We start from the raw sequence: 20,455 nt of genomic DNA on the forward strand, positions 1-20,455 counted from the left end.
TGTCATACTCCAGGGTAATCTTGCTGGAATCCACACATTTACTCCACCCAGAGAAAGTGTATCAAAGCAGGCAAGTAAAGCAAGAGCAAAAGTTTAGGTAAGTTCCAGATAACCATTGCTAACTATGGCATACATTTCTATTAATATTACCTGTTTGTGCATGCTGTGGGCTACCTGTTGTAGAGAATTACAGTTTGGGACATGGAAATATGACAGAAGATGCCCAACCAGTCCCTGAGCAGTGGGGGGAACCCTGCCCAGCTCTGCCTGGGTGTCGTGCTGAGCCTGATGTTCTGTGATGTCCCTTTGGCCACTCCAGCTCAGCCACCCTGGCCATGCTCCCTCACAGGTTCTTGTGACTCTGCTCCCTGGCAGAGCATGGGAAGCTGGAAATTCCTTGATTTACAGTAAGCACTGCTCAGGAGCTGCTAAAATATCAGAGTACTATCAACATTCTCATCCTATTCTAAAACAAAGCATTGTGCCAGCTACTAAAAAAAAGAATGAATTCTACCCAGCTGAATCCAGGACTGTACTGCAAAAAAATTATAAACAGATTTCAAAACATATATTCTTCAGTGATTCAATAATACTTTATTTAATAATTTAAAATATTTTCCACAGTTGGGACATGTAATTTTTAAAGCTCATGTAAACATTCAAAATCCTGAAACACTTATTCAAGGATTATTGGAAAATATCATAAACTACTGTCTTGTCAATACTGTAAGTTTAGTTGTAATTATAGGGGTGTTCCACAGTCATGTCATGAAATGCAGACTGTTTTTCAAATTTCTTTTTAAAAATTAGAAACAAGAAAAAATTTTAAATCAGAAAAAGAATGAACATTGTATTATTAAGGAAAAATACACACATATTTTAACTGGAAATAGTTTTCTAAAGTGTAATTTATACTACACTTTATACTAAATTTAAGAAGTGTATAATAATTGTTGATATAGAAAAGGATTTTTTAATAGTCTTGCATATTTCAGCTTAATTTATCCCCAGAAAATCAGTCTAAATAGAGCAATTTTCATCACACATCCAGATCTCATTCTTACAGAAATTGATTTCAGGGCATCTTAGGTCTTTAGAAATTTCCAGTACTGATTTGCTTTATGTTTAGATGTTTGTGTCATCTATGATAACTGAAGCCACTTAAATACCTCCTTGCAGAAGATCTTGTTCTTGAATGGAACAAACTTCTGAAATTTGTGTTAAAAAATAGTGTGTGTACATTTCATGACTGATCAGTAAAAAGATTTTTCCCTCAATCATTTTTATTCTTTTGGTAAATCCAGAAGTACAAATTAAGGCCAATTTCTGTAAGTGCTCTGTCAGCCTAAAACTGCTGTGAAGTCAGTGCTTGCCCTTTGGGAAATTGTGTCTGTGACACGGATGTCAGGACCAAGACATGCACATGACAGCTTCATCATCCCAGCACGAGCAGCTGGGCTCAGAGCTCCTTCTGCATCCTCATCCTGTGCCTCCAGATATGTCAGATCTGCTTTACACCTCACTGTAGGAAGCTTTTCCTGGCAGGTGACCCTTTTACCTCCCAGCTTTCCCCTCTGGCAGTGTCACCGGCTCCCAAAACGGGGTCATTCAGGCTGGAGAGGAGACCAACCCTTCTGTCATTGTGGCTTGGGTCTGTCACAGTGTCACTGGAACAATCCCAGTCTGGAGCTGCAGCCTGAGGAGCTGCTATGTCCTTGCTGGGACACAGCATTGTCTGAGCCCAAAACTCTTAACAGTAGCCCATGTTACAAAGATACACCATTTTTAGATCCTATTTTTTTTTTATTCTTCCAGTAAGTAAATACAGGTATTCTGAATAGCATAACTCTTTCCTTGGCACATAAAACAGCTTAGAACAAAAAAGTATAAGAATACAATTCAGAAAATTGAAGTTGTTTGGAATTCCTGACATTATCTCCAGTTTTAAAAAAGGAATAATTAATTTAACAATAAGAAGCTATACACAGTGCAGAACTTGATTTGAAATTCATTAATTATTTTTTCCCTTTTTTGGTTTAGATTATATTTTTTAATGTAAAAATATTTATCAAAATTCACAGCTTGTTTTGCAAATCCATCTGTGCAATCGTGATCCAGCCCTATGGACACTACTGCATATGATAATCTGCTTAGTCATGGTCTTAGAATAGGACTATTAGTGAAACATTGCTATATCTTTACCACTTTCTAGTTTTGCAGTAGGAAATTTATGAAGGAAAAGTTAGCTATTAAATGTAACCTTCTTTATTCATGCAGAACTGGATGGTGTTTGGTGAGAAGCACAGTGCTTTTTTTTTTTTTTTAAATCCATTTGACATAGTTTCAAGTACACTGGGACAAGACTTTTTCAAGTTATCCACTTCTATGTGCTTTTCCAAGCCCTTGACACTTTAATTATTGTCTTTCTGGTCTACATCTGTGTGCCAGCTTGGTCTGCTCCCTGTGGGAGAAGGAAAACCAGGTGGAGAGAAGCACACCACATGGCCCAGAAATTCTGTGTAATGTAAAACTACCCATAGCTTTCAAGCATGTTGGTATTTTTAAATGATGTCCATTAGAAAAAAAAAGTATCAAATGACTGTAAAAGTTCAAGGTTACATTTAATAGCTAACTTTTCCTTCATAAATTTCCTACTGCAAAACTAGAAAGTGGTAAAGATATAGCAATGTTTCACTAATAGTCCTATTCTAAGACCATGACTAAGCAGATTATCATATGCAGTAGTGTCCATAGGGCTGGATCACGATTGCACAGATGGATTTGCAAAACAAGCTGTGAATTTTGATAAATATTTTTACATTAAAAAATATAATCTAAACCAAAAAAGGGAAAAAAAAATTTATGAATTTCAAATCAAATTCTGCACTGTGTATAGCTTCTTATTGTTAAATTAATTATTCCTTTTTTTAAAACTGGAGATAATGTCAGGAATTCCAAACAATTTCAATTTTCTGAATTGTATTCTTATACTTTTTTGTTCTAAGCTGTTTTATGTGCCAAGGAAAGAGTTATGCTATACAGAATACCTGTATTTACTTACTGGAAGAATAAAGAAAAAATTAGGATCTAAAAATGGTGTATCTTTGTAATTTGAGGAACAGCATTAATACCTGTTGTTTCAGTGAATACAGTTTACAAATATGGTATCAGGAGTCATTACAATTCTGGGTAATATTTTATATCAAAGAAATCTAGCTCCTCTAAGCCTTAGTACCTATTTTGAGCAGCTCCTCTTTTAGTTTCTATCCTACACTTTGTTCTGAGATCACAAATTGTTTTACAGAGTATGGAAGGTGGTGAGTATCTTAGATGTGAATTTTGTGTTCAAATTTTTCAGTATTTTCAATGCACTTCTAAGCAGTTTGTTGTATCATCTCTTCTCTCTAATAAGATCTTTGCTTGCTAAACATCATAAAGTTAATTGATTAAGATGCTGCTCTGTGAATTTAAGACTTCCTTATGGTGTCTGGCACTTTTTTTTTTTATTACCTCCTTGGTAATATATAAAATCTGGAGCTAGTAAAAAATAAAGCTAGTGAATAAGCTAGTAAATTTTTCTCCAAATACATACAGGAAAGTATTTTTTTTTTCTGAGCATTTGTTGGATGGAAAACAGAGTTATTGGCTGTTTGGAGCCTGGCATGAAGAGTAAAGTCACACCATGACAAATAGATAGCTCATATACCATGATGATGTATGCACACTCTCTGTGTTGACTAGAGAGATGATTTTCCTTTTGATCTGGGTTCTTGGCACACCTGGTAACATGGCAAGCCCAGTAGCTTTGTGCTGTTATTTGGAACTGGTATCTGACAACTCAGGTAGCAGATACTAGACTTTTACTGGTGCAAAAGTATGGAAGTAGGTTGTAATTACATGATCTTTAAGGTCCCTTCCTATCCAGGCTGTGATTTTAATCAGAACGGGTTAGAATAACCACAGAAAGAATGAATTTGAAGTATTCAGACCTCAACCAGGCAACTCAAAGGTGCCCTCATTAACCCATCCTCACCTGTAACATAATCTTGAACTTTTTGTTAATTTAATGAACAGTAAAATTGTCTTATTATGTCAGCAAAAACCCCCAAACCAAATGAGGGGTCGTTGGAGAAGTTGCTTAATGTCTCTCTCTCTCTCTCTCTCTCTCTCTCTCTCTCTCTCTCTCTTATGAGCTGCTCTTGTTTCCCCCCCAGTCCCCAGCTCCCTCTGCCCTGGCCTTAAATATTGAAAGACCACAGTGCGGTCTTCCTGGAGCCTTATCTCCTCCAGGATATCTTTGTAGGAGATCTGCTCCAGCACTCTTACCCCTTCTCTGGCCCTCCTCCAGCAGCTTCTGTCTTTCTTGTGCTGGGCACCCCAGAGCTGGAGGCAGCTCTGCAGGTGGGGTCTCACCAGAGTCCCCTCCCTGCCCTGCTGCCCACGGAGCTCTGGATGCAGCCCAGGACACTTTTGGCTCTCTGGGCTGCGAGTGGACATGGCCAGCTCATCTGTAATCTTTCATTTACCAATATGCCCAAATCCTCCTCCTCAGGGCTGCTTTTGAGCCGTTCATTCCGCATTCTCTGTTGATCCCAGGGATTTGCCTGACTCAGGTGCAGTGAACAGGCTGTGTAGACTTATTTTATGGCAGCTTTAAGCTCTTCTTCCTAATCCTTTTCCTTATTTCTATGTGTATTGAAAGAGGATGTATTGAACCAGACTTTGAACATAACCAAGCTTCTTATACCTTTTGAACTTTATTCCTTTCAGTTTTATTATTGAGCAAGATGCTATTTCTTTTTGTTATGGAAGAATGAGACACAATGTTCATGTCTTCCACAACATAGGTTTGTTTTCTTTTCTCATCACTTACCTGCAAGAGCTTTGTTCACTGAAGTAAGAAAAAAATTGATATTGAGAGAAGTTCAATACCCTGTTAAATCATTCTAATGAGTTTCTCAGTTGTTCAGATCTGAAAATAGGACTTAGTAAATGTATAATTCTCACCAGTGAAAAAATGTAATGCATTTTTTTGTAGGATTCTTACTAATTTTATATAAAACATCATGTCTTTCAATGCTTTATCTTTGAATGAGAATGCCAAGTCATGCTTGCAAAAACAGAGACTACAGCAGAAGAATCACTGTAAAAGTAACAAATGGCTCAACAGCTGTATGAAAAAATAGTAAGAACTGTACAAAAAATACATTACATTTTTCACATTTTTTTTAATGTGAGATACTTATTTGTAAAGTATAGTATAAATAGTATGTTGTATGCATGTACTCAGAGATCATTTTCCTTTCTTAAAAATGATCGTTAAGTATTGGTATTAAAACAAATCTCCAGGGTAACACATTCTGAGAGTTTTGCACATCCATTTCTTTAGGGCTGTGATTTTTTCTTAGCCCAGCAAGATTAACTATTTATTTTAAGAGAGACCCAACATCAAACATTGTATGTAGTAATAGTTTGCTGTGTGCTGGTTCATCAAATTTTACTGCCAGGAGGAATAACCTTTATGTGTGGATAATTTAAAATTAGAGTTTTGAGCTGAAACTTGCAGCATTTTTTGATACATTACAATTGTTTTCAGCATCTTTGAGCTCTGTGCATGTTGTAAATTAAGCAAAATTCTTCTTCCATAAGTGTAACTGCACAATCTTAACACCTGTCAACAATGGTGGGAATTACTTGCGAAGAAGAATAGAAAAGTACATAGAGTCACAATAAGAAAATAGGATGGTCAGGAGCACAGTTTGCTTTGGGAGGATGGAAGTTCAAAGAAGATTTTATTTGAAGCTGTTTTTTTTTTTTGAGTATATCTGTCCTTTTCAAATACACATGAACAGCTATATTGTAAAGAGCAGAGTTCAGGTGATTAGGTTAAGATTCATCCCTTTCTCCTTTCTTAGACAAAGCCTTGATTAAGTTAGGCTTCTATTGAATGATTACCTGCAATGTTAGTTAATATACCTATATTAACTATATATTAAATATATACCTATATTAATATACCTATATTAACTAACATTCTTGTAGCCACCTCAAGTGGATAGGCTGATTTTTAATATTATTGATTAGAAAGTGGTTCAAAAATGTAGTGGTCTATTTTGGTGGGGTTTTTTTTTGTGTTGATAACATTTGCTTTTCTGGTGTTTATTCATAAAAAGGGGAACTAAGCTATCTATTGGTAATAAAAATGTCCAGCTTTAGAATACTGTTTTAAATTTTTTTCCTTTTAGTTCTGAAAATAGCGTATTAAGTTCAAAAATTTCTGCACTGCCTGAAGATTCAAAGAAAGACACTAGCTGTAAGTACCTCTGCAATACCTTATGTCTTACTACAGTAGAAATTAGATTATCTATGGAAGCAAGATTTTGACATCTGAATATGTTCAATAAATATTATATATGGAAATGCTCAGTAACTATTATTTTTAGTTTTCATAAAATGTTGGCCTCAAATTGTGCCTCACAGTCAAAAAATTCAGCCTGGAGAAGTGAAGGTTCCAGAGTGGCTTTCCAGTACCTGGAGGAGTTACAAGAGAGGGACTTTTTACAAGGGTGTGTAGGGATAGAACAAGAGGTGATATCTTTACCCTGAAGGAAGGCAGGTTTAGATTAGATATGAGGAAGAAATTCTTACTGTGAGAGTGGTGCCCTGCACTGGGGCAGGTTACTCAGAGAAGTTGTGGGTGTCCCATCCCTGTTCTATCTATTTGGCCAGAGTTTGGCATCATTTTGTTATATGATCTCACTCATTTCTGTTGTTTTCACTTTCACATATATTCTTAGGTCTGCTGACCTGCCTAGAAAGGCAGCCAGAAAAGCCTGAGGGTCAGTGTCTAAATGTGCTTAGCAGACAGATGAAAAACACACAGTGAGAAAGTTTCAGAGCCTGCCAGATCCAACCCTAAGATTCTTTCCCAGCCTAATGCTTTTGTGAAAGCAGTGGAAAAAAAAGCCAGTATTGCCAGTATTTAGATTTTGCCTATTCTAGAAGATTTCAGACATAATTGCTCTGAGAGCAAGATTCTTTGTTCAAATAGCAGTAAATTATACTTTTCCTTCTGATGTGAGTAGACTTTTTCTTGGAGGCTGTACCTCCTTAGGGAATTTTTAATGGTGGGAACTCTCTGTTTTCCCCAGTTTTGTTTCAGTGTACAGAATAAGAGCACAGGTAATTAGCAAAATACATTTAAATAATATAGTATGCAGTATTACAGTACATCTACACAACTCTAACTGTAAATAGTGATTATTGATTACGGGTGTGCCTTAAATACTGATTGCTACAGGAGGCTGTATACAGTACCTTTTTTTTTCAAACTCATGCAACTACTTTATTTTACAGCCTGTGCTCTTTTATGTTTACATCCACTTAAATTTATTTTAACAGCTGATCAGTCTGGCCTCCTGCATGAGTTCTTCAGTCCAACAGAAAAACTGTTCTTGAAAGGGAAAGGTTCTGCAACCTTAGATATTCACTTCCTTCCCTTTTATCAGGAAAAGCGTTACTGCACTGTCATTCTGGTTAATGAAAAGGTAAGAATAAAGTGTGTGCTCTGTGTTTATCATGTCAGGTAAGAACCAGGACTTTCGACAATTGTGCATGAATAGGGTAAATGAGAGGAGTGCTGTGAAAAGGGAGGTCCTGATCAAGGGCAACTATTTACTGTCCTTTTACACATAACTAGAATTATATGAAATGCTGCAGGCAACTTTTTACTTTAAAACCACTAAGTAATAAAAAATAATACTGCAGGGAATGTTATTTTGGTGGCTTTTCTAGGCATCTGAACTTCAGAAAAGAAAAGAAATTGAAATAATTTTTCTTGACGTGGGTGCAAGAGTAATGCATAGGCAGGGAATGGATAAAGACTTTACTGTTCTGTACTTCTCCATGTATTCATTCTGTATTTAGGGTATGCTGTCAAAGTAGAATAATAATTTTCCTTGCTGTCTGTTTTTTAACTTTTTCTCTCAATGAGAGTTCCATTCAGGAAAGACTGTACATGAATACTGACTCCAACAACCTTTCAGTCTCTCTTGACTCATGTAGCCTGGATGTTGCCCTATATACTTAATTGAAATTCAATCAAATCACCAAGATCTGATTTTGATCAAATTTCAGAACTGCAAATCTTGCAATCCAGCTTTTTGATGTTCCTGTAATCCTTTATCTCAGTGGTCGCAATCTTATTTCCTTGTGTTTAGTCCATCTTTTCACCTCTTTAACTTGTCTGCTGTGTTTTGTCTCTGGCTGTCAATGTTTTTCAAAACCCTGTTGTTTCTGTAATCTTCTTTTATGTGTAGCTGATCTCAAGGCTTCGATTCTGCTTCTTACTTTGCTAGCAATGCCTCTGTGGTTCAGCTTCCCCTCTGTCCAATTATGTGCCTCTGCCTTTCTCTCTGCCATGTTTTGATGATTTGTAACAATGCATCTAAAACGAAATGACTTTTTCTCCTGCACATTCTCTGCTTCCATATTTTTACTTCTATAGAATATGGAATTTCTGTTAGTGTCTGGTGTTTGTGTGTTTGATGGGATTTTTTATTGCTTAAACATGACTTGACTATGCCACATGGCCAGCTTGATATTTTATCTTGTTCATAAAGGAAAATAAGACTGATATAATGATGCTCAAGTCTGCCTTTCTGACTCTGTCCAGTATTTGAAAATACTGGCTATTTTAAAAGAAAACAAACCATATGACTGGACATCTTAAAGAGTGTACAGTTCTCTTGATTTTCTTGAAAATCAGCTGAGATAGAAGGGGAATTTCTGTTGAATACACATGGAAATAGTGAGCTCACACCATATTGACAGCAGGGAATCACCCACAAAGAATCCCCATGTCAGAGGTTAGCAATCTTTGTGGATGGTTCAGTGGAAAATCAATCCAGTGCTCAGCATCATTCGAAGAGAGAAATTATTAGGGAAGAAATACACATCAACAGCTGTACATACATAAAGGAATTTTAGGTCCATCAGTTTAATTCCATGAAATATCTAGATGCACTCTCTAGACAAGGAAAAACCTGGCCTACTGCTCTCTGGGAGTAAATCTGAGAAGAATCTCCTTTTACCTGTTATTATTTAATACCCTTTAAAGCTCTGCTATTGACGATTTACTTGTTTGTTGTATCTTTATTAGAAGCAGAAATTCACACCCTGGCTGAGAAGAGTAGACTCATGCTACACAAGGAATAGGGCCTGAAAGTTAAGTGATGTAGTGAAGAGAAGGGAAATATAGACATGTTAAGGAAAGAGTGTTAATCTAAGAGATGTGGTCAGAGCTGTAGGATGGTCGTAGCTCAGGTGGAAAGGGAAAAGTACATTTCTGACAGCCCCAGTGTTGCCTCCAGTGGTGATGTAGAAATAAATTTAGACACCTGGCTACTTGCCACTGTTCTTAACGAAGGTTTAGTTGACCTTTCCACATCAGGAAGCATTAATGCCTCAGAGAAGCTGCTGTTAAGTCCTGTATGGTAACTTTTTCTGGGTTACCTGGTTCTTCCAGCTTAGCTGAGTAGGTGTGATGCATTTAAAGGCTTCTCAAAGGGCAAAATTTTTAATATGCAGAACTTCAGGTTAGAAAAATTACCTCAATCTACTTAAATGCATAATTTGTGAGGAATTGTATTAAATCTCCCAGGAAAAGATGAAACTGCAAATAGCTAACCGGATTTTAGGTCAGTAGAGTAATGGCACAGGAAGAATTTGGCTTTCTTAAATATTTTGTATATGGCTGCAATATTTGAGTCATACTGTTATCTAACTGACAAAGAAGTTCAGCCACCATGCTGTATGATGATCAAATGACTTTACACAATGAGGAGTCTTGTATCATTCAAATATGGACTTGTGCTGTATATAAAATCTAATAAATAATTTAATTAAGCATTTCTGTGGGTATTTTTTTCCTACCTACCTTTCCTACCCTACAAATAGACCAAAACAGTAGTCAGAGTAGATCTGCTCCTTCATTACAATCAGTGAAGAAAGTATTGAGATTTAAATCACTGTACTTGAATCTGATTGAGAATCCTATCCATCACTGCAGCAGCTATTTATTTGATATATCAGCAAAAGGATACACTGATTTAAGGCTTCTGACCTCAAGGATGTTCCTTATTTTGAAATAGTCTTTATGTTAACTTTCCTAAGGCTTGAAATAACAGCACAAGCCATTTAGCACATTTCTCAATGATTTGTTTTAGCATTTCATTGTTCTTTAAGAAAAATTGAAACAGAAATTTTTCAGTTTTTTAGCATAGATCTTTTCATAGAAGATATTAAATATTGTTAAACATAACTGTGTTGCTTTTTAAAAAATATATCTTTGTTTCCGGGAGGTAATTTAAATGTGAACAACACGGAATTTTTAATGATAATAATTTATTATATCATAGTTTAAGAGTGTCAGTCCAGACTGTTACAGCTAAGTGTCTAGTATAAAAGTAAATTGTTTATTGAAAGAACACTTTGCTATCTGTTGCTTTTACTTACTGTCTTGCTCAGGCAACTACAAACTCCTAGTATTCTTTTGAAACATCAGATAGCAATGGGATTGTATAGAAAGTTCAACAGCTCTTTTATCAACTATTTTCATTAACAGTAAACCCTGCACAATGCTGATGCTGTCCTGTTTGCAGCTGATGGAAAATGGAAATATAAATCATTAAAACCATGGGCATACAAACTAAACTCTTGAAGTTCAGTGAAATATCCATTCTGTTCCAAAGCATCAGGAAAAAAGCTCAGCGGAAAAAAACCAGGATTTGCATTCTGTGGAGATCAAAATCCCAGAATTCTTCAAAGCACAGAGGAAATTGGGGAATTTTGTTCCTTCCTATAAACATATTGATTTCAGCAAGGGCAGGAAAAGTAGCTGATAGCAGAATAGCATCCCAGCAACCAGCACCTTCCTAAAATGAGTTGTGTGTGCTGTGAGCTTGTTAAGGGCCCTTATGGAGCCAAATCACTGTGTCAAACAGGAATAATTCCTGTTTAAATTGGTTCCCAGGAGTGGCTGTTTGTGTGTGAGAATCCAATTTTGCTGGAGGTTTCTTTAATCCTTCTCAAGGAAGATTTGTGTGAGCTCTTGAATCAAGGAAGGGGAAAAAATACCATCAAAGTTGAATAGCTTTCCTTCTGCTGGGTCAGAAATATAATTGTAGTGTTTTCAGCCTTAACATAAATAGCTGATAAAACTACAAATGAAGGCAAAGGGAAAACCAGGGTTTTTTTATGCTATTGAGCAGTATTAAAAGGAAAACATTGTGTTAATTGGCAGATGCACTAAATTATTTAAATAAATTATTTCCTTAATATCTGGAATGAAGAATAAAAGACAGAATATATGTTTTTAGGGCAGAGTTTTACAGAATAAGTTTTATGGAAATAAAGAGCAATAGAATGTTCAAATAATATCAGTTGTTGCAGAGGCATTTAATTCTTTATCTTGCAATCAGTAAAAGCTAAAATTGTCTGAAAAAAACTTGTGGCAAACACAAAGAAATTATCAAAGCAATATATGCAGAATATATGTTAAATCTCTTGCCTAGTTCAGATAGGTGTATGGTACCTAGCTTAGATGTCTTTTTAGTTTGGGCCATTCTGATTGTGGATTTAAATTTGGAGTACTTTCAGTGAGTTTTATTTTCTTCAAAAATACTCTTCTGTCTTTCATTTGCACCCTACTCTTTTAGCCCATCTATAATCCAAACTGTTATTTCTCTACTAGTTAAGTTATCCTTTTCTCTGTGAAAAATGTCTTTCTTTGTTCTAGGTTATGTTTATAGTTACTTTCAAGCTTCTGTTCTGTAGATTTTACATTTTTTAATGCAATAATTAAGATTTACTAACTTTTTTTTAAAGGAGAATTTTTACATGATGCTAACCTGCCTTGACTTCAATTTTTTTTTGATTTCTAGAGAAATGTTTCTGCCTCAAAACTATTGCAAACATTAAAAAAAATTGAAATGATGAAGAGCACTGAAGGTTGCTCATGAACATGTTTAATTTTATGTAACTGTAGTAGATATTTAGTATTCAAAATTTTGCTGTATTTATGGGTCAGGATACCCTTATTCAGTTAAATTATATGCGGAGAAAGAAATCTGATTTTTGAAATTTTTTGACTTTTCAGATTTAATATTATCAATTAAAGTGAGCTTATTATCACATCATGTCTTGAAATAGTAGTTTTCTTATATTTAGGCATAGTTTAAAAAAAACAGTTCTCCTGAATATGTAAATTTTTGCTCAGGTCAGATCTTAGATGTTAGTAGGATATCTTAGCTGTTGTAATACTTTGCAGTCTGTTCTGCATGAATTGCACTCTGAAGTGTGTGGATGTGTGTCCTTGTGTTTCAGATTGGAGAGTTTGTATACCTGATTGAGGGAATAGGTGATTTACCTCTGGCTTCAGAATTGCCTGCCTTGGATAGTCCAAATGTTTTGCGTGCTACCTCAGAAGGTACAGTGAATAGAAGGGAGAAAAGTAAAATAGAGCAAATATTTTTTAAAATATTCTTTTATTTCTATGGATTTTTCTTAAAATTATTAAATATATGTGGTAAAAAAAGAAATAGTTGTTTATAGTGAAGTGTAAAACATACATTATAATGAATATATGCAATATTTCCTCTAATGTATTCCAGTCCATTCCCTTCAGAGCATCAGCTGGTTGTTGGTGATCTTCATCTTGTATTGTTTTTAACATAGTCTACACAAATATTTTTTCATAATTTTTCTTATTTCCTCCTTCTATTTATAGGTTGCTCGCCATATGAACCAGGACAAATCATCTTTATCTAGAATTTTTCTAGCTTTAAAACATGAGTTTTGTGTGCAGTGATGTGATATTCCAATGCTTTTGTCCTTAAACAGTGAGGGATAAACTCCTGTCAGTGCTATTTCAGAAACAGTGTAGGACTTGAAACTTGAAATAATTGACAACTGCTGCTTGAAATAATTTCTGATGGTTTCTTTTAGAGGAGATGAAACATCCTCTAGAGGGGTAAAAGCATGGCTTTGTTGTGTAGGTAGCAGAAAGACTTTGGGTAAACTTTTAATGCTGTCATAATGGTAGTAACACTATAGTCTGGGATATTTTTGTTAGCTAATTTAGTAGCTATTTCTTAGCCCTATTAGCTAAATTTTGGGTTGCATTTCAGTCTGCTATTTCTTACATCCCTATTTTGTTGAAAAATAAGGTATTATAGGTAATAAATGGCATGCACTAGGTTAATAGCATGGAACTAAACTTTGAAGGAATTTTGTATTCTTATTTTCTTTGGAGATTAGAAATTCTAAATACTCTCTGCAGTTCCACCAGCTGCTGATAAATGTGGTGTGTGGTTTTGTTTTACTCTTTCATTTCTTTGGGTTTTTTAACAGATGAAAGCACAGCACAGACAGTTTTATATTTTAAATGTGGACTTGGTCAGACTCTGGAGGAGAATCTGAAGATTCCATTGATCAATGAGTCAAGAGAGAGGGCCCTGGCTCTGGCTGCACAGCAGCAGATGTCAGCTGTTGAGTATGAAAGGAGATTGATGACTGGGACTCTGCAGAGCAGCAGCGTTCGAGTTGCAACTGCCTTGTTGGGGCTGTCCAGGGTACAGGTGAGAAACACAGTTATCTGGTGCTGCAATTAAATTTAGTTGTCCTTGATTTATAGAACTGAAGTGTTTTTATGTTTCAGGTAATAGCGTGAAGTTATATTTTTTTCACACATCTGTAATCTGACAGTTACTGAGCCCAATTCCCCTTCAGACACTGCAATATTTTACATTTTCATTCTGAAGCTACTTTGTCACCCCATGCTTATTATGATGTCCTTCCTTTAAGAAAACTTGACTGCAGTTAAGAAAAGTACTAACAATTTGCTTCTGAAAAATACCTGTTGATTAAAAAAGCTTTCATATTCTATGTAAAAGGTATCTGTATTAGTAGCCTTCATTATGCATATTTTTGTAAGAAATGGATTTTTTTTCTCCCAACATAAAAGGCCTTGAGAATAAATGAAGGAGATTTCTCTTTGTCTTGCAATCAATGCAAAATACTTTTGAAAAGCCACAAGTTTTTCTAATAAGATATAGCTCCCCTCTTATGCATCATTCCAACTTATACATATTTTCCTAAGATTTCATAATCTAGAAACAAAAAGTTCTCCCAAGGTAATGCATTAAACAATCAGTTATTACTTGTGAATAAATTTATAATAGTACTATTGCCAAATAAAGAAGGATTTTCCTCATGAAGAATTCCAGCATAGCCTTCTTAGGATGATGGTCTCACTGTGGGTTTTAATTTCCCTTGTGCCCTGATGGTGCCTGACCTCAGACCAATTGCTGGGCAGCAATGTTATTCCAGCTTTCCAATTAGACAGTTCCCCAAGTAAGAGGAAAAGAATTTTCCCTTGTGATTTGATGCTGATAAATTTATGCCTTTTGTTTGAAAAGTAATAGAAAACAAATAAAATGAGGGAAAATTACAACATAACTCTAATCTCTTGTGCTTTTGGAGTGGGACAACAATTGTAATCATGTAATTTAGACTCAAGTAGTCTCCTTTGGGATTGTGGCTAATCCATGGCTCTGGTAACATTTTATTGAGTTTTTATAATTCAAGTCCCTTAATATCACAGTGACTTAGCAAATACTTGAAAAGTCTAACTGCTCTGTAGTTGTGGATGGGATCAAGACTGAATATGATAGGAACAGTCCTTGCACCTCTAGATATGCTAAAATGCAATGTGAGTTCTAAAACCACATTTATTGTGGAAGACGGGAGGATAATTAGCTTAATTGCCTTATAAAACACCTTATAATGGTGGATACTAGCACTGAATGAATTATCTTGTGAGAAATGAAACTAATGTGCAGAAAGAAGTATTTTATTCCATGTATACAAAGTCTTATACTTGCTTATGACAAATACAGGGGTGGAGTTCTGCTACTGGTATGGAAAAGAGTTTACACATTAAAAAAAATCTCAATATCTACTATGCAGACTGAAATATGAAACATATTCTTAAAAACTTTTTGTGATTAATTCATGCCAACTATTTGTTTAAAGGTGATAACTTAGAAATTCTGGTTGTATTAACTGGAGAAACCTTTTTTGAGGGGGGTTGGTGTTCTGCAGTGAAAATTTGAGCTGAAGTATGGTTTTAGGTGGTCTAAATTTTCCCCTTTCCCCACAAAAAAAAAGCAAAAAAGAAAAAAAAAAAAGCTGATCTACAGCACCTGTGGTTCAGTGAATTATTTAGGCTCACAAAATCCTTTGGGGCAGATGATGTAGGTTAGAGATAAATCCAGAATCTTTGGAAATCTGTTGTTCTCTTTTGGATTTCTGTTCCACCTTTCTACTTGCTTCCTGCAGGTAGGATCATGTCAGACAATAGATGGACAGAAGGGAAAATACCCTTACATTAGTACCACTTGGTCCATTTTTTACCTGTCAAATTGAAGAATAAATAACTAAATAATTGTTTGTTTTCCAGTCTCTCTAAACTGTAAATTTTAGTCATGTTTACTTAAGTCACATAGAAAACAGTAGTAAAGGTGAGCTGTGTTTTTGGAGTCAAACTGGATATGCATAATCAGTAACTAGAGGTGTAATTTGTTTACTCGACCCATCTATACACAGCTAAAATCCTAGGTACTTTTTTACTATGTTTTTACTCTTTTTGTTGCCATAAGGAACAAAGATCTATTTTGATTGTTTTAATTATTAGAATTAGTAACAAATAATGGTTTTAAAAATATTTTTCCCATAAAATTGTGTTCCCTTCTTACCTCCTGAGTATTTCTTTATTTTAATTCCTCCTAAAACAATTTTGAGTAGTACTAAAGAGAATATAGAATAATATAGGAACTCTCAAACACTGTTAAGGTTGGATTTGGTGTTAGAGTGAATAATTAACAAAGGCTATTTTTTGAATAATTAATAATGATGAATAAGAGAAAGCTGAAAAGGGGGTTTTAGGTGAACATAGATAACAAGGGAAGGAAGGGGATATTGGAAAAAAGATAATAGACTGTTTAGACTGAAGTTGCTAAATGTAGTAAATAGAGGAAAGTGAAGAAAAAAGAAATAACAATATGAGAATTCATTTACTTGGGAGCGTGAGGGAGAGGATGCTGTAGTCAGTTTAATGAGACACAAAATAACAGGCCTAGTTTTAGACCCAATTGCTAGATATAGGAGTTTTTCTTCATAGATGCCAATAATCTCCTTGTATAACCAGACATTATGATAGGAAAAGTCCTGTTGTACAAGAATCCCAGAGCTAAAGTTTTAACTTTCTGCTGTGTCCAGGTGTGTCCTCATTGTTAAACTGTTACAAATATTTACTTAGGCCTGTTTTGCTTCCTTTTGAACACGTCTCGTCTGAGTGTGGACACCACATTTGCCATATTCCAGATGTTAGGACATTGTGCATTTCCTTTCTATCTTGCTGTCCATGTGTCTGAGCAACATGGAGTGTTTTTATCTTAGTACACCATAGTGGTGTTGGTGAGGTTGAGTTTTGATCAAGGAAAAATGAATGGAGACCTTGTGCACTTAGGGGCTGTGGCTTCTGCTGTTCAGCTGATGTGGCAAAGTCTCATCCTCCTCCTGTCCAGCTTGGATCTTCAGAGTTTGTGCTCTTCATAGACATCCAGGGATCAAGAAGGATTTTTTTTGTTCTCCTGTATGATTATGGAAATTTGTAAACTCAGTGTAAAGAATCTGCTTTTTAAAAAAACTGGTGTGGGTTTTTTTTTTGAAGGAAAAGTCATGGTGTCCTTGAGCAGAGAATGGAAATAAAAAATTGCATTAGATACATTTGAGTGGCAATGAACTTTTCAGAAAAGGACCTGTGGTCAGATTTCAATTTGCTGAATTTACAAGTGAGACCAATGTCTTCTATATTACATCACTTATCTTTTGATATGGGATTAAGGGAGGTGGCAAACACGATTGATCACAGGGGTTCTGAGAGACCAAGATAATAAATTTCTTTATTCATGAGACACAGTTTTAGAAGTTAATTTCTAGAAGGAAGAAATGGTGCTAAATTAGGATTTGAAGAACAGTAGTGTGCAAGGAAGGAGAGAGGTGCCTCAGAACCCTGTAACAGAATCTACCACCCTTCACACACAGAAAGTGCAGGTGGCACACCTGAGAAAATACCTTGGAAAATCAAAAAGTGCTTGAGACTTTCAAGATCAGGTTTAACTCTTATGCTTTATATACCCTGCATTCATTTTTCAAAAAATTATTCTAAGAAAAGAATTAATCCTGGGAACTGAATGCAAATACTATTAGCTGGTAATAAGACTTCTACACTTGGAATGACATGAACCATCAGGCTGATGAAGTAAAAGTGCTTGGAACCTGTCTTTTTGCAATGGAGAGGCCTTAGATCTGCATTGATCATGAGAGTTAAAAAACATTAAATTTTATTTAACTCTCACTGCCCACAAAAATCTTAAAAATTGCAACATTAATCTGAATTCTGTTGGCATTTTCTCTTGGAAATGTTAACCTATGAGGCAGCAAAGTTTAGTCTTGTATATGGTTGCAGAGTTTTCTTTTTCCACAAGGTCTCTCATTAAAATGTTTTCATCCTTTACTTGTTTACAAGGTGTTCATAAACTATGTAACACTAACCAACTAGGTTTTTTCCTAACCTATATTGAAAAATGAGATAACATGAACAAAGATCTTTAAAAAAAGTCTTTCAGTGAGTTTTTAATAATGAGACATTTCTCCAAGATAATTATAATTCAAATGTGTTCAGTGCTCCAGGAAAGGTCATCTTACAATTATATTGTCAATTAAAATTTAACAAAACTATATAATCATGTTGGATTTTTATTTCAGTGTTGGAAAATAATCTAGTTATGAAAATCATTTGTAGGTATAAATTTATTTGATTATGCAGAAGATCAAGTCAAATTTAAACTCGTAAATGTGCATAATTCTTTTGGTTAGGAACCTCCCATTACAAGTTAGAATGATATTTTTTTTTCCACTGCAAAGTGTTCTGGCATTTCATTCCTATCAGAGAGAAGTGAACTTGCAATTAATATGGCAATTGAATTATTTGTACCTATTGATTTTTTAAATTAATTTTCTGTGGGTTTGAGAGGGAGTAATGTCAGAGTCCAGTCCTGTATGATAGAAATGAATGAATAGTGAGCTCAGTTTTTCAACTCACATAACAATTTTTCCTGTTTCTTCTGTAAATTATATTTGTACAAGGGTGTGAAATACATTAGTACAAGAACTATCTTAAGAATTTGGTTTGATGTGAATTTTTTAGTCACATACATCTGTCCAGTTGCTCTTCATAGAACAAGAATTTTGAATAATTATCTGTTTCTATATTTATTGTGCCAAAACCCCTAAATCAACAGCTAAATCTTAACAGGTTCCCAAAGTCCATATATACTTTTTGTTTAACACTGTATTAACACTATGGAAGGGTAGAGTAATGATCAAAATAAAGCAATATCAGAGTGTGGATCTGCTTTCTAAAACCAGCAAGGGAATATGGGATTTGTACTAAAACAGGGGGGAAAAAAGCAAACAAAAAAACCCCACCATCAACGCAATGCAGAACCCAAGTCTAGTTGGTTTAAACAGTAATTTGACCATCTTGCACCTAATGGTGATCTTTAAGAACAATTGCTTTTCCTTTTAAATTGAATTTTTGAATTCCCTCAATGGATTTGCATTCTTACTAAACACAAATCTGCATTTGCCTACTGAAATATGTACTTTGATACCTGCAGTCCTGGCAGTATTTTACAGCAAAAGACTTTAATAATAAACCAGTTTTCTTAGCAAAACATGAATATTGTCATATTTATCTCTGCCTAGATTTGCTTCAAGATAATTCACAGCAGTCATTAGTTCAAAGCCTTGTCTGTAAAAAAGGCATGCTCGGTTTAAAATTTGTTCAGCTTACAATTACTCTTGAGCATTGCAATTATTGTGTGTTATTGGATTGAAAATGGCAATTTTGAGCAAGTAGTGTATTAAATCATTGCAGTATTTTTATAATGTTATCCTACAGGAGTCAAATTAAGTTCATTAAGAGGTTCAAATGCCTATATTGAGCTTGCCTTAATATACTGTGCTAATCCTTTGCTAATAAGTTTCATGCTGTTGATTAGCAATGCTTTTTACCAAGAGGAGGAGCTAACTTGTCTCTAGAATTCGTTCTAAATATCCATATTTCTAAAATACATTTTCAACATTAAAATATCAGCTAATAGTTTTCCCTTGCCAAAAAAACAAAATAAAACAAAAATTTTCTTTTTTATGCTTCTTATTACTCAGAAACTTTATGAAGTAGGAGAAGAAGCATCTTAGTATCACTGATACAAAATATTTTTCTTTTTATGTTTTTTTTTCTCCTTTCTTGCCTTTCCTGCATATGCATGAAGGCTAGCAGAGATTATTTCTGGGTAGGCTATGGATTTACTGTAAATTTCAAAATGCATTATTCTTAAACAAAATTTTCAGTTCCATGATGTCTAAAAATATTTACAAGTCAATTTTTATTTGGAAGGATCACTCAAAATTGCTATGTAAGTTTCTTAATTACCAGTTCAGTTTTAGAATTAAGCCTGTACATTTTTGCATTTCTCAACCTGAAAATTTTATGTGATTGCTGAGCTGTATACATGATTGCTTCACTTGCAGAGACGTGCACTTCTGAAGCCTCGCAGGCACCCCTCCGAGCTGAAGTATGTGAATTACAATGTAGAAGTGAGCATAAAAAACCTCTTCAAAGTTCCTAAAAAGTTCTCTATTCCAGTGTTATCTTCAGCCAGAGTTAATTTGGACCCTTCATCAGACAAATGCCCTACATCTCAGCAAACAGGTAATGGTCTTAAAGGTGATGAATTTGACTGTATTCTTTTGCTGAGATAATATTTTTTAAGGTTTTCCTGAGTAGATCCAGAAAATGATCTTTCTTTCCTTTCCACTATTGATCAAATTTGCCTTTCTTGTCACTACCCAAGTTCTAAATATTAGCTCAAACCAATGCTTTCCACCTGCCATTGGTTTATTGGTTTTCTCAAAGGCACATAAGCACAGGCGACTTGCTCTAAAAGACAAATTAATTTGCTCTGTTTATCTGACAAATCCTGACTTTGTGCTCCCTTCCCATTGCTCCCTTCCACTTCATATCCAGCACTTATCTGTGTTCAAATTGTGCCACTCATATCACATCTCTTTTCTTGTTTGCCTTCAGTCAGCCAGAGGGAGATTTCAGTTAATGGTGAATGAACAGGTTTGCATTACCTTTCAGAGTGATCTTGCCATCTTTGGTCAGTCTGTTGTCTCTAATTTTTCTAGTATCTTAAATTTCATACAGAAATCTTGTTGATTTTTAAAAAATGCTTTATTTAAACCTATAAAACACTCCAGGTCG

General features: G+C 35.0%; 1 protein-coding gene across 1 annotated transcript in view; it reads left to right on the forward strand.

Annotated features, from left to right (window-relative positions):
• The window catches only part of LOC120500661 (cilia- and flagella-associated protein 47-like), a gene marked incomplete at its 5' end in the record, with an annotated part of 182,121 nt that overhangs the window by 10,615 nt on the left and 151,051 nt on the right, over window positions 1–20,455 (forward strand). The window contains 6 exons of the mRNA XM_039705832.1: window positions 14–97; window positions 6,246–6,313; window positions 7,402–7,547; window positions 12,385–12,487; window positions 13,411–13,637; window positions 19,720–19,900. Coding sequence (XP_039561766.1) covers window positions 14–97; window positions 6,246–6,313; window positions 7,402–7,547; window positions 12,385–12,487; window positions 13,411–13,637; window positions 19,720–19,900 — 809 coding nt within the window. The remainder of the gene's footprint in view (window positions 1–13; window positions 98–6,245; window positions 6,314–7,401; window positions 7,548–12,384; window positions 12,488–13,410; window positions 13,638–19,719; window positions 19,901–20,455) is intronic.

This window comes from Passer montanus, unplaced genomic scaffold (genome assembly GCF_014805655.1).
Source record: "Passer montanus isolate IOZ18808 unplaced genomic scaffold, ASM1480565v1 scaffold186, whole genome shotgun sequence".
NCBI classification, from domain to species: domain Eukaryota; kingdom Metazoa; phylum Chordata; class Aves; order Passeriformes; family Passeridae; genus Passer; species Passer montanus.